Source organism: Dipodomys merriami, unplaced genomic scaffold (genome assembly GCF_024711535.1).
Source record: "Dipodomys merriami isolate MVZ:Mamm:240054 unplaced genomic scaffold, mDipMer1.0.p SCAF_188, whole genome shotgun sequence".
NCBI lineage: Eukaryota > Metazoa > Chordata > Mammalia > Rodentia > Heteromyidae > Dipodomys > Dipodomys merriami.
The window spans coordinates 1,919,975-1,933,123 of record NW_027203248.1 but is presented as its reverse complement, the minus strand read 5'-3'; the positions used below and the strand labels follow the sequence as shown (position 1 = coordinate 1,933,123).

The window sequence follows — 13,149 nt, the reverse complement described above, 5'->3', positions numbered from 1 at the left end:
TGACTACATCCTTGTATACCAATCCCTTATAATTTATTTTCTTTTCAAATTCTAAGGTTCATTCATTTCCTTGAATCTGTTCCTCGTTTTTAAATTACATCTGCCGGTCTTCAAGCTAATCTTTGAAAAAAGAAACCATTTCATATTGAAGAGAAGAGAATCACTGAGCAAGACAGACATTAAAGAGACCTACAAAAAATAATAAAGCAGGTTTCATAGAAATTTATTTTCGTACCAAAAAATAACATTCAAAGGCAATGTTTTTTATTATACAGTATAACTTCTACTAAATTAAAAACTAGATTTTTGCTGATAACCACTATTAACTTTTCTATGGAAAAAACACCTCAAAGTTTACAGTTTGAAACACTTGATTAAAAAAAGAGACACCTGTTCAATAATTATATAAATGCCCTTGACAGATTTCAGTAGCCTATTATGTATCCTTTCTGGCAATGTCAGCTTTCTAAAGTCAATTAGCTTCTAAATTTGAAAAGCACCTGGTGACCACATCCTATTTATTATTCAAGGCATCTATTTTCTTTCTTTTTTTTTTTTGCATAGGCTTGGCAAGTCTGAAAAATGTTTTAAGTTAAAAAGAATGAAGAAATATACTACATTTGATATTAGAAAACAGTATTCCTCCCCACCCCCCACCCTTCAGCTGCAAGTCTTCCCCAGGAAATTTACAAAGTGCACCAGTTAAATACATCTGTACATTTAAAACATTAAATATGTCAACAGTGAGAAATTTTTAAATATTTTGAATCAAATACTATAGCACAAATATAATTTACAATACTTTGCACAGAAAACATTACATCTGAAATATAACTTTAGACCTTATATAAAAATACACATTTTTTCTTTCCTTGTTAGAAAAAGTATTTAATTCGCAGGTTCCAGCATGATGTAACAATTCAGAAGAATTTAACCCTTCAGATGATGGTTCATCTGCTATGACATGGCACCCTCTCTGCTTTAAGGTCCATGGTAGCACCAAACCACAGGAAAATAAACTCCTTCCACACTTGCTCCAGTCTGGTTTAATTCTATGAATTCATTACAAAATTATAAAACCATTGTGTGACCACCGTGGCCAAGTATCCCATATCTCCCTGGCTGTAAACACGTATGCATTTACAGATCGCGAGTTTGGTACCATCCTGAGCCATGCCTCTTAGTAGTCTTATACACCTATATACATCTGTTTTGGCTTGTTTTGAAAAAAAGTTTCCAAACATCTCAAAAAAAAAAAAAAAAAAGGAAGTGTGCTACTGCTCCACCAAACAGACGTCAATCTATATCGCCAACTTTAAATGCCCCAAAGTACGTGGCATCTTGATCAGGATCCAGCAGGAAAGGATTGGATACCTCAATACTGATTTCCTCACCAGAGCGGAGTTTAAAAAATCCTCCAACATTTATGGAGTAAAAATGGAATTCAGAATTCCCCGACCAGTATTTTGTACTTCCTCCTTTCATCAGAGTTTGAGAACTTGGGATTTTGACGCTGGTTTTAGTGACATAGACCATCAACTGAAGATACTCAGTGGGTAGGTCCCCTGATGTTTCATGATGGCGAAAGCAAATGTTGGCATACAGGTAATAAAAGCCATTTTGGTTAACTATTAGCTTTCCATTCTTCAAAGTCATGTTGGAGATCTTCGCCCAGCCTCGATCATGATACCAAGAGGACAGACTCACTTTATGGGAACCTGTGGAGAGGAGAGGCACAGGACTTAAAATTCATTCTTTGAAGGAGAGCCACCTCATGATTCCATGAGGCAGGAGGGGGGAAAATCAGTATAACAGCCATTATTCCAATGATAGTTTCCTTTCTTGGAATTTAGTTTGCTATATAGGAGAGATACATTCATATGTAACAAGTGTACTAGGTTAGACAAGGAACAGGGGACAAATACACAGTTTTCCTGCCCTCAAGGAAAGGATGGCAGGGCTGGGAAGGTGGCTCAGTGGTAGAGTGCTTGCCTCGCATGCATGAGGCCCTGGGTTCGATTCCTCAACACCATATAAACAGAAAAAGTCAGAAGTGACGCTGTGGCTCAAGTGGTAGGACACTAGCCTTGAGCTGAAAAGCTGAGGGACAGCACCCAGGCCCAGAGTTCAGGCTCCACAATCGACCAAAAAGAGAGAAAGAAAGAAAGAAAGGAAGGAAGGACGAAAGGAAGGAAGAAAGGAAGGAAGAAAGGAAGGAAGAAAGGAAGGAAGAAAGGAAGGAAGAAAGACAGAAAGACAGAAAGACAGAAAGACAGAAAGAAAGAAAGAAAGAAAGAAAGATAGGAAAAGAAAAGAAAAGAAAAGAACAGCAAACTAAAGAGAAAGAAGATCCAGTTGACATAAGAAGTAAGAACATGACGGAAGGACAGATGCATATGAATGCCATGAGATTTCAAAGAAAACAGGTTTTTTGGTGTGTGTGTGTGTTTTTTTAAAGAATATCCAAACTATCTGTCCATAGATCTAGAAAACAGTTTTTTTAATCCAGGAAAAAAAATTTTTAATGACTTTGTAAAGTTGTTGCTGAGCATAGAATCTTTAAAAGAGGAATAAGATCTGGACACACCAACAGGAGTAAAAAGGTCATTTCAGGTGGAAGCAGAACAAGCCAGAGACAAATTTGACAAGAGAGCAAGAAATTAATATAGAAAGCTAATTTCCATATGTCACACATCTTAATCTCCTCCCCTCTTTATGAAAACCTGGGTTGTAGTAATTTTGGGGAAATGGCCAACACTTAGATTCTATTCATCTTGTCATCTAATTTCTCCACCTATAATACCCCACATGATTCCCAGACTCACACAACTGAGCAGCTATCCAAAAAGTATGTATAAATCCATCTACGTGCGCCACCATAATCATACCTACACCAACCATTTCTGTAATCTCAGCTACTCAGGAGGCAGATATCTGAGAATTGTAGTTCAAAGCTAGCGTAGGCAGGAAAATCTCTTCTCTCCAAGTAACTACCAAAAAAGCTGGAAGTAGAGGTGTGGCTCAAGTGGTAGAACACCAGCCTTGAATGAAAAAACTAAGGAACAGTGTCCAGGCACTGAGTTCAAGCCCCAATACCAGAATAAAGAAAAATACAAGAGTCTAAACTGAAAATATAAATTAAAGTCATCATCCTCTGAAGCATACAATACTGGCTAGCTCTGAAAGATCAGTGGGCTCAAGGAGTGATTGACCCAACCAGAGAAGCAGATTGAGTTCCTTTTAAACGCAAGCATTTATACTAACTTATTTCCTTCCATCACCAACCCATCAAATTCCAGAAATAAACAGGAGTTTTTGCTTTGTTTTGTTTTTTGGCAATGACTTCATTCTAGGTGCCTGCAGAGAGAGCTTTATAACTAAAACATGCTTGCTATTGCCAACCAGACTTTGGCACACAGTTTAATGCAATATTTATCACATGCCATTTAGAGTGAACTGAAAAGATAAGTGTAGGGTACATTCACAGCACGCACAGCTGATGCATCAGTATTAATTTGATTGCCTTTGCAAACATACAAAATAGTTTTCCACTCAGAAAAAAATAGTGTAGATCGACCACAAGGTACATATAGACCAAGAGAATTTTCTTATGTAGTAAGTTTGTGGGTCAGGACAGGATAGGTAGTTTAATAAATGTTCAAACAGCTCAAAACTGGGCACTGGTGTCTCATGCCTGTAATCCTAGCTACTCAGGAGGCTGAGATCTGAGGATCGTGGTTCAAAGCCAGCCTGGGCAGGAAAGTCCATGAGACTCTTATCTCCAATAAACCACTAGGAAAACCAGAAGTAGTGTTGTGGCTCAAGGGGTAGAGTGCTAGCCTTGAGCTGAAGAGCTGAGAGACAGCAGCAAGGCCCAAAGTTCCAGCTCCACCACCACCAACAACAACAACAAAAATAAAAACAGCTCAAGAATTGATTTCTCACTTTTATGACTTAATCAGGAAAAAAATATATCCCTCCATGCCCAGGCATCACAATTATTTATTAAAAGTTACACTTTTTCAGCTGAAAAAAACCCTTAGGTTATTTGCAAACCAAAGCGGAGTATGCATACTTAAACTCAAATCAAGTTCTAAGATTATTTATATAAATTATATAATTAAATGATTGCAAGACACATTCACTGAGTGCTTGCCCTGTGCTGCTTCTAGAGGAGGTGAGCCTGTGACCTCTCTCAGTCTCCACAGCTACCCTACAAGGAAGATGCAATCACAATGACAATTTACATGCCTCTGTAATGAAACAGAGGTTAGAGACACCAATTTCAGCCATTTGGACAAGGCCACAGAGCCAGTAAATGGTACACTAGCAGTCAGCTCTTAGAGTCCTTGTCATTAGACATGAATCTACTTCTTACAAGGAAAGAGAACCTAAGAGCTTTGAATTATTTACGTTTGGCCGAGCCAACTCATCACAAGTACTTTGTAGCCTGCTTTTAGGCTAGGTTATAGCATTAAAAGCCTAGATTTTGGAAATACTGAGAGTGGAAATTCAGCTTCTAATTGTGCTACCTTTGTGACCTTGAGCATATGACAAACTATTTGAACCTGTTTCCCTGTGTGCAACATCTGAGGATCATCACTACCTTGCAGCCTTGCGGTGATGAAGGGATAGAACACAAGAGTAAAATGCCTGATCCACAGAGTTTAAAGTGAGTATTATTACGATCATATTCCATTAGGTCTCTATGGGAATGTTTTTGATCTTCAATTAACTCAAGGCTACGTGGGGCCACGTGAGGTAACATCTGGTGCACGAAGGTAGCCACAGGCACAGACAGAACTCTGGGTCCTTATTTTCCCAAGTAATCAGGTCTCTATATTAAATTTAATTCTTCCCCAGAGGAAATAAGTGGCCTCTGGAGAAAGAGAATGGCCGTGTCATTGTCCAAAGGACTACTGTCTCTATACAGGTCATTCTGTTAGCCCCAACCTGGATCTCTGTGGGAAACAGCTAAGTCCCTGACCTGTATAAATTCATTCAAGTCAGAGGTCCTTCATGGGCATGTGTCACCTCCAGTATAAGTAAAAACAAATAAACATAATACAAGGAGCCTTTCCAACTAACGGCCACACAAAATACACACCCACTCCTATGATCAGAGAGTAAGTAGTGTGATGATTGTCCATTCTGACACGATTTGACAAGATACTGTTCCCAGGATGGGGGCCAAATGAAGACTAAGACTCCTTCTTTTGGTTTAGAAGTAAAGGTTCTCAAAAATTCTAGTAACAGGGCTGGGAAGGTGGCTCAGTGGTAGAGTGCTTGCCTTGCATGCATGAGGCCCTGGGTTCGATTTCTCAGCACCACATAAGCAGAAAAAGCCGGAAGTGCCACTGTGGCTCAAGTGGTAAAGCACTAGACTTGAGCTGAAGAGCTGAAGACAGTGCCCAGGCCCCACGACTGACAAAAACAAAAAAAAAAAAAAAAAAAAAAAAAACTAGTAATGAGCTAATAATAGGTTTGAGTCCTTTTTAGTATATTTTTATAAATTGGTGCCAGACCCTGGGCTTGAATTATTCCTCAGCTTCTGTACTCAAGGCTAGTGCTCTACCACTTGAGCCAACTTCTAGTTTTTTGGTGGTTAATTGGGGATAAGAGACTCAGGGACCTTGCTGCCCAGGCTGGCTTAAAACCCTAATCCTCAGATATCATCCCTGAGTAGCTAGGGATACAAGTGTGAGCCACTGGCTGCCAGATAGGTTTGAGTATTTCACTGAGCTGATTCATGACTCTTGAAATATCTTCCAGGCTAAATGAAAGTAGAACTTACCTGATGGGATGTTGGTGGCATTAATAGTGAGATGAGCAAAAGGCTGAGATTCCACTTTGCCCCTATTGGTCAGACCAGATGATGAACTTTCCACAACTAGAGAAGAGAGAAACCATATTAACCCAGGCACTAGTGACCTTCTGTGGTTTCAAATGTTTCCCCAAATCTGTGATTACCTCTCTCAGCTCTGATGTGTTGAGATGCAAAGATATGCTGTAATTCCTGAAACAAAAAAGAAAAGGGAATTTTATTTATAAACTCATTCTTTCTTTAAAGCAATAAGAATATGTAGGAGTGTTAGACATATAAAAATTTAACTCCTTTTCCCTTTAAAAGATGCCAGAGTGCAGAGACCGTGGAATACCTGGGTTAGATTGCTAACAAAGAAGGTTTTCCCCAAAGAAACAAATGTTGATGTGCTTAAAGAGTCTACCAGATGTGCCATCAGACAGAATCCAGTGGACCACGAGAGGAAGCAAAAGACAAAGTAAATTCCAAAACATGAAATAATTGAGCCTAATTAACACCCTGAAGCAAGTACACAAGTGGAGATAAAGTTCAATAGCCAAGCAATAATTAGACCGAATATATGATCCTCTTAAATTATAGGGACACTCTGTCTATTCCATTAGTGCATTCTTGGTATAACACTGAAGTTCAACCCACAGGAAACAGAAAAATGCCAAGCTCCCAATGGTTATTTTTTATTTAAAGTTACAGTGCACTTAAAGTATGATATGGAAGCCTAAGAGCTTTTAGAGTACCAATAATTAACTTAAAATGTTGCTTCAAATACAAATCTAAAAGCACAAACCAGGAATACAAGTATATAAAGAGCAAAAATAAGTGACTATCTTGATTTGACCTCTCAAAATGAAGGCTTCAATAGGGAACCACATGCCCACCTAAATCCAGGCATTCACTAGCATTAAATGTGCCATCATGTCACATAATAAGATAGAGTAGATGAAAGCTCAGGCTTTCACCTTGGTTTAAAGTTCTTCATGGACTGAGGATGTTAACACATCATAGTCTATTTAAGAAGACTAAATGAGATAAAGCAAGTAGGCACTTAGCTGAGAGAAAGTAAATTCAACTCTCTATGTACTAGAAATGCTGGAGAGAGTCCTGATTTCTCTTCTTAGTAGGATAACCATTTGTTCTACATCCCGTGATGTTTAAAAGGCCAGATAGCTTAAGTTCTTTGAATGCCAAGTTAGAAGTGTTTTGAGATCAGTGATTGATAGATGATGGATATATAGATAGACAGACAGACAGACAGACAGACAGACAGACAGACAGGTAGATAGATAATAGGTAGATTGATAGGTGATCCACACATGAATTAGATAGATAGATAGATAGATAGATAGATAGATAGATAGATAGATAGATAGATAGATAGAATAACAGAAGTTCAATTGTTATCAGCTAAAAGGATTCTAGAAATAAGATAACATTTATTCTTCTCTCTGCCTTTAGGAGCCCCAAAAGAGATGAGAATCTATGGTATGCTATTTTTAATGACCCTTGAAAGACACAGTGCAGCTCATTTCAGTTACTTATTCCAACGTCCTAACATCACAATGTGGCTGACTTCTAGAAAGAAGTGCTAGAGGTTTATCTCAAGTCACCCTTTGTCCTTGTATAGAGCTGGAGCATTGGGGACGCAGCCCTCATGCCACAATTTGTGGGGTATACACCATGAATGTTTGTAACTGGCAGGTGCCTAATTTGACAATGACAAATCCATTTGTAGTTTGCAGAGATTCAAGGTTGGCAAAATGCAGAAACTACCTGGAAGCCTAAGACCAAAGCCAAAGCAGTTGCAGCTCAAGTCACTGATTAAAGGAATAAGGCAAGTTCCTTCCCATGGGAGAGGTGAAAGAGAATTAACATTTCCAACATTCCCATTTAATCCATGGATTCTAGGTCAGCGCTGCCACAGACCCATTTACTTATTAGAAAATTCAATCACTAGCACCTCTCAGAAGCACTGTCAATGTCTTTTGTCAGAGAAAAGATTTCATGCCCTGGGATGAATTAAATCTCTAGTTAGAGACCCATGAGGTAATGCTTCTCTTGTGTTATTTCTCTAAGGTATCCAAGAATTGCAATTCATCTCAGAAAATCAATAAGGAAGTTTCAGTGTGCAAAAGGAAACTTGTGATGAGTCTACCACCTTAGGTTACCAAAAAAAATGTATTCCCAGAATGGACATCTTCATTCCAACTATCTGAGCTTAGAATTATAGCTATTCATGTGCAATCATGGACATAACATTCTTCTAAGACTATGTATTTAGGATATCTCTAGGCTTCCAGATTGTTTTAAAAAATGTGAGTAGAAATAAATGCAAACCAGTGGGAATCTCATCACATTGTAGGGGGAACATTGGGGTGGTTCTGGCCCCATTCACAGTAGATCTAACTGAATTAGTCTGATATTGACTTGATATTGTTAAAAAAAGAAAAGAGAGATGCTCCCCAGCAATTCTAATATGCAGCAGGTGCTGAGAAAACTATTGTTAATTGAGTGTTCCCATGAAGAGTCATTGGTGACACCTTCATTTAGTCAAGGGTTTATTATATTCTCACAAGTTATGTCTCTATTCCACGTGTTGAAAGGTAAATAATTTCTCACATTCCCTGCCAATGATGTTTTCTTTTTTATGATCATAGCTGACCTAAGAGAATCAGAACCTGGGTAACTATTATGAACCTCTTTTTTCAGACTGAGAAAGCCTAAGGACACAGAGAGAGGGAGAGGACTCACCTGACAAGGCTGGGACTTGAACCTCTGCCTTCTGGAGCTATATTCATCATTTTCATAAGACATCATCATCAAATACGCTCTAGGAAGCTTAAGAAAAGAATCTATAGCCTAGTAACCCTTACTACATGGCACATGCACACACACACACACACACACACACACACACACACACACACACACACACACACACACACACACACACACACACACACACACACACACATGCTGGCCACCCCAGAGGTAACTCTGAGAAGGAGGTGCACCTTGCCTGTGCATGTGACTGTTGTGTCCCTAAGGATCTGACAAAAGCAGCCTAAACACTTGGAAACATGAGCTCTGAATCCATGGGAGCCTTAGAAAACAACTAGTGCAGAACTGGCTAATCTATGGTATGGGATTAACTGGCAAATCCCGCCCCCCCAAATGAAGGTCTGTAGGTCCTCTGGTTCAGAAACAGTCCATCTGTAATCAAGACAATATGGAGTCCATGCCACAGAGCACAGCCATTCTGCTTCATCAGTTCAAGAGCCAGATATGGACTCTGTACAGTCCTAGAGTCCTTGAATGTCCCCCAATGTTGATCACTTTCAAGATTACACAAACCTTTCTGAAGAGACACCCAGACTTCTCCACTGCCAACCCCATCCATTTTCTAAGCTTTGCCTTTACATTGATTTTCATCCCCATTAATCTTCTACATCTCTCAAGTTAATTACAGCATTTTAAAATTCATAAAATTCTTCCCCTCCCCCTCCAAGTCTTATTCAGCTATTGCTTCCAGTTTCTTTGAATTTGGGGAGTTTCTGATGATCTAATTTGGGGGAAGCACTTACAAAGAGAAACCTGTCTCCTTTCTTCTGAACAAATTATTCAGATGAAAGAGATCTTTAAAAAAATCAATGTGTTTTATCTTTTTTTAAGCCAGCTGTAAATTAATAAAAAGCAGTTAGGTAATTCTCTGCATAAACATCCATTGTAGACACATATTGCCTACACTACCAGAATGCCCACAATTTGCATACCAAAGTACAGGTAGCTCCACACACCTCCCAGAAAACAGCCTGAAGCAGAAGCCAGGAACAGTTCTCCGAGGGAGGACACAGGGCAGCGAGCCCTCCAGCTTCTTCTCTTGGCTAGGAGCCACATCAAATAATCTCCAAGAGAACTTAATGTTCTGCCCACCCCCACCTCCAGGAAAAAAAATCAACATTTAGCCTTTTCAGAGTACAGTGAATGTATTGTCTCCTACATGCAAAGGACTGGGGGTGAGGGGGGGGAAGGGGGAGGAAAGCCTTTGGTTTCTATAACTCCCCAAGACAAGATCATACCTGTAAGTTACTAAGAAAGTGTACATGAATGAATGAACTTATTTATGGTCAAACTATAACAAGTAGACTTTACAGAAAATGTATGCATTCTTAAAAAGGCATGATTTATGCCTAAAGTTATAATTACTTCTGTTAACCCTTCAAAACAGGACAAATAAAATTTAAAAAAAAATAAATAAATGACTGCCCAAGCAAGGCTAAAAGAAACCCTCTGACACACTGCCACCTTGTGGACACTGTGCAAAAGTGACCAGCCTAGGGAAACCACTGGCCAGGCTTTGGCAGATCAATCACATTTATAAACAGTAGAGATAAGGAAGCTTCATAACATTTTTTTAAAAGCTTTTCCTCGTGGCATCATTCTATTTAGATTGCATTAATTTTTCATTTTTGCTGTCAGAGCATATTTGAACAAACATGAAAACAACTGATATGACTCCTTTTTTTTTTTTTTAAATCTCAACTTTCATTTAACTCATGGAAAAAATAATCTTGGGCTTTCAAAATTTCTCCTCCAGGAAATAAAGCATACAAAAGATTGAGGTGATCATGTCACTGTAATCTGAAGAACTGTAGCTCTACAAATTCTCCTGAACTTAACCAAATATCACCATTTCCTAAAAGCCTAATAGAGAAAATACACCCCACTTTTCTAGGATTGTGCTCCTTCCTGACCCCAGATCACCTTTCACAACGTTTTAGGTTCTTTTTCCAAACATAAGAAAGAGGACTTCATCCCATAGCTGGATCTATATTTATAGGTTGGGCTTACTTACAAGAAGCCATACTATATACAAATAAATAAAAACTGGAGCTGGGTGCCGGTGGCTCTCGCCTGTAATCCTATCTACTCAGGAGGCTGAGATTGAGAATCATGGTTCAAAGCCAGCCCAGGCAGGAAAGTCCTTGAGACTCCAATAAACCACTAGAAAATCAGAAATGGCACTGTGGTTTAAGAGGTATAGCGCTTGCCTTGAGTTGAAGAGTGCAGGGATAGCACCGAGGCCCAGAGTTCAAGCCCCACGACCGACAAAAAAAAAAAGAAAGAAACTGGTAGGAATACTTTTAAGGCCTCTCTTGGCAGCTAGGGAAATTTGCTGCAAATAGTCTATGTGAGAGAAAGAAAGGGGAACTGTCAAGGAGATAAGGATAAAACGTGGTTAGACACAGGGCAGATAACATGTGTCTCATGTCGCTTTTTTCCATAACGCTGTGAGTTCCTACTCAAATGTTTCTTCTTTCCATAATGCCCTGAATACCTGCTCAAACAATGAAAAGAACCAGAGTGGTGCATGCACAAGCCATCAAGTGTGAAGCAAGCAGTGTGAAGCCAAGAGCAGAAGGGAGGGGCCTCCATGAGGACTCCAATACAGTCTTGCTCCTTTCTTTCAAGGCTTTTCTTTCACGTTCAAATAAACTTCCCTGGCCTTGGATTCTTTAATGGGCAGATGACATCATAAACACTTACAGCAAACAACAAGTCCCCCTTTGCAAACCCAGCTCAATAATTGCCTGAAACAAGACTCTGATGGGGTTTCAATTCAGGAGCGGATGTTATTATACTGGTCTTAAGTTTTTTCCACTAATGCTTCATTTCATCTGACAAAATAATGTAAAGAGATTTCGGTTTTAACTGATGGTATCCCCTAGCTGCAAAGATTCCCTGAAAGGGTCAAATTGCTGGAGCCTGGGTTTCTTAGTCTGAAAGTCCCACCTGGGTCATGTCATCTGAATCATGTGATCTATGTGGTACCTGTCCATCAGTGCACAGAAGAAGCAATTCATATGACCAGATGCTTAAAACCACTGGCACCAGTTAGTAGCTGGGTTCTCAGGTGGCTGCCTCCCTCTGCAGTAGCAGGAGCAGCTGCAGGGACATCTGGCTGGTTGAACAAGGATTTAACACCCCGTTTGCCAAATATAATACAGGGTTCATACACTTGTTAACATATGTAATGCATTCATTTTAACATCTTAATGATACCCTTCATGCAATTCCCCAACCTAGTTACAAGAATAGTGCACTCATCAGTGAGTTAGCACATGAATGCCACACGTGGGTTGTTTCTGAAAATGAAACAACCTACAGAGAAGTCCTGCAGACTTCCACCTTGGAAACAGGAAAAAGAATGTCCCTCCCTCCTCTCCATCCCTGGTACTACCGCCTGCCTTTAAGCCTCCATTACTTCTCATTGGGAATAAGGTAACAGACTCGTGCCTCCTCTCTCTGTCTCCTGCCCTTTTCAAACTGATCCATTGCTGCTATACTGCTCATCTTAAAGTACAAGGAGCAACATGTCCTTTCTCTTCTTACAATCTTCTGGGAGCTGCTGCTTCCACTTTAGGAACAAGTCCATGTTTCTTGCTGTAGCTTATGACACCCTGTGTGACATTGTGATATGAAAAGAAATATGCACTTGGCCTGCATCCCAGATCCTGGCACAAAACAACTACCATTCTTGGAATTTTCTGAAAGATGGGAGGGACATTGCTACTCATAAGTCTCTACTAACCAGACCTGAGTTTATATTGGTGAGGTGATGCTGAGAGGTTGGGAGCTGGTTACCAGAGTAATCAATTTCATGATTATTGTTTGGTCCCACCCACATCCTCTTGGAAGGAAGAAAGGATGGAGAATGTTTTCCATCATCAATGGCCGACAGATTTAACCATAGTTTCAATCACTAATGGCCGATTAACATGCTAACATAGAGAAAAGAGTTGCTTTTCATTTAGTCATGTTACCAGGCTTGCCTGGCTCTCCAGCTTTTCTTCTCCTGCAAGCCCCGCCCTCCTCCCAAAAGGCTGGCTGTTTCCAGAAAGAGAGGACTCTGGGATTGTTCTACCTTCAAGATCCTAACACCTGCACACTTACACCTTGACCTCCACCACTCTTTGCAAGGATGCCTCAGGCGTTCATCTGCAATAGCTCCTTTTTAACCACCTACCTGGTTTTTATTTCCAGGCAATCTCGGTTCATGGTACAGAAAGCACAGCCAGGACCAGGGCTAATGCAGCAACTGAAGAGACAAGATTTAGAACTGCTGGCTCAGCTTTCCTCCCTCCTCTAAAGTGCATATTGACCTTTCAAATCCACAGGATCTGGGGGCTGGGGGATGCATAATTAACGTGGCTTGGATGAAGCTGGCTGAAGACCACCCTAAATCCTTAGGAAGAATCATTGGTGATAGAATCTCCTGTCAGTCCAAATACAATCAACTGGGATACCATCTCTTTCAGAAGAAGTGTGCT

At 39.9% G+C, this 13,149-nt stretch overlaps 1 protein-coding gene across 1 annotated transcript in view; it reads right to left on the bottom strand.

Moving 5' to 3' along the window:
• Nucleotides 1-701: 701 nt before the first annotated feature.
• The window catches only part of Tnfsf11 (TNF superfamily member 11), a 32,390-nt gene continuing 19,942 nt past the window's right edge, over nucleotides 702-13,149 (bottom strand). Inside the window, exons 3-5 of the mRNA XM_070026698.1 lie at nucleotides 5,971-6,016; nucleotides 5,795-5,890; nucleotides 702-1,718 (exon numbers count right to left, since the gene is read on the bottom strand). Of these exons, the coding sequence (XP_069882799.1) occupies nucleotides 1,297-1,718; nucleotides 5,795-5,890; nucleotides 5,971-6,016 (564 nt within the window). The 3' untranslated portion in view covers nucleotides 702-1,296. The remainder of the gene's footprint in view (nucleotides 1,719-5,794; nucleotides 5,891-5,970; nucleotides 6,017-13,149) is intronic.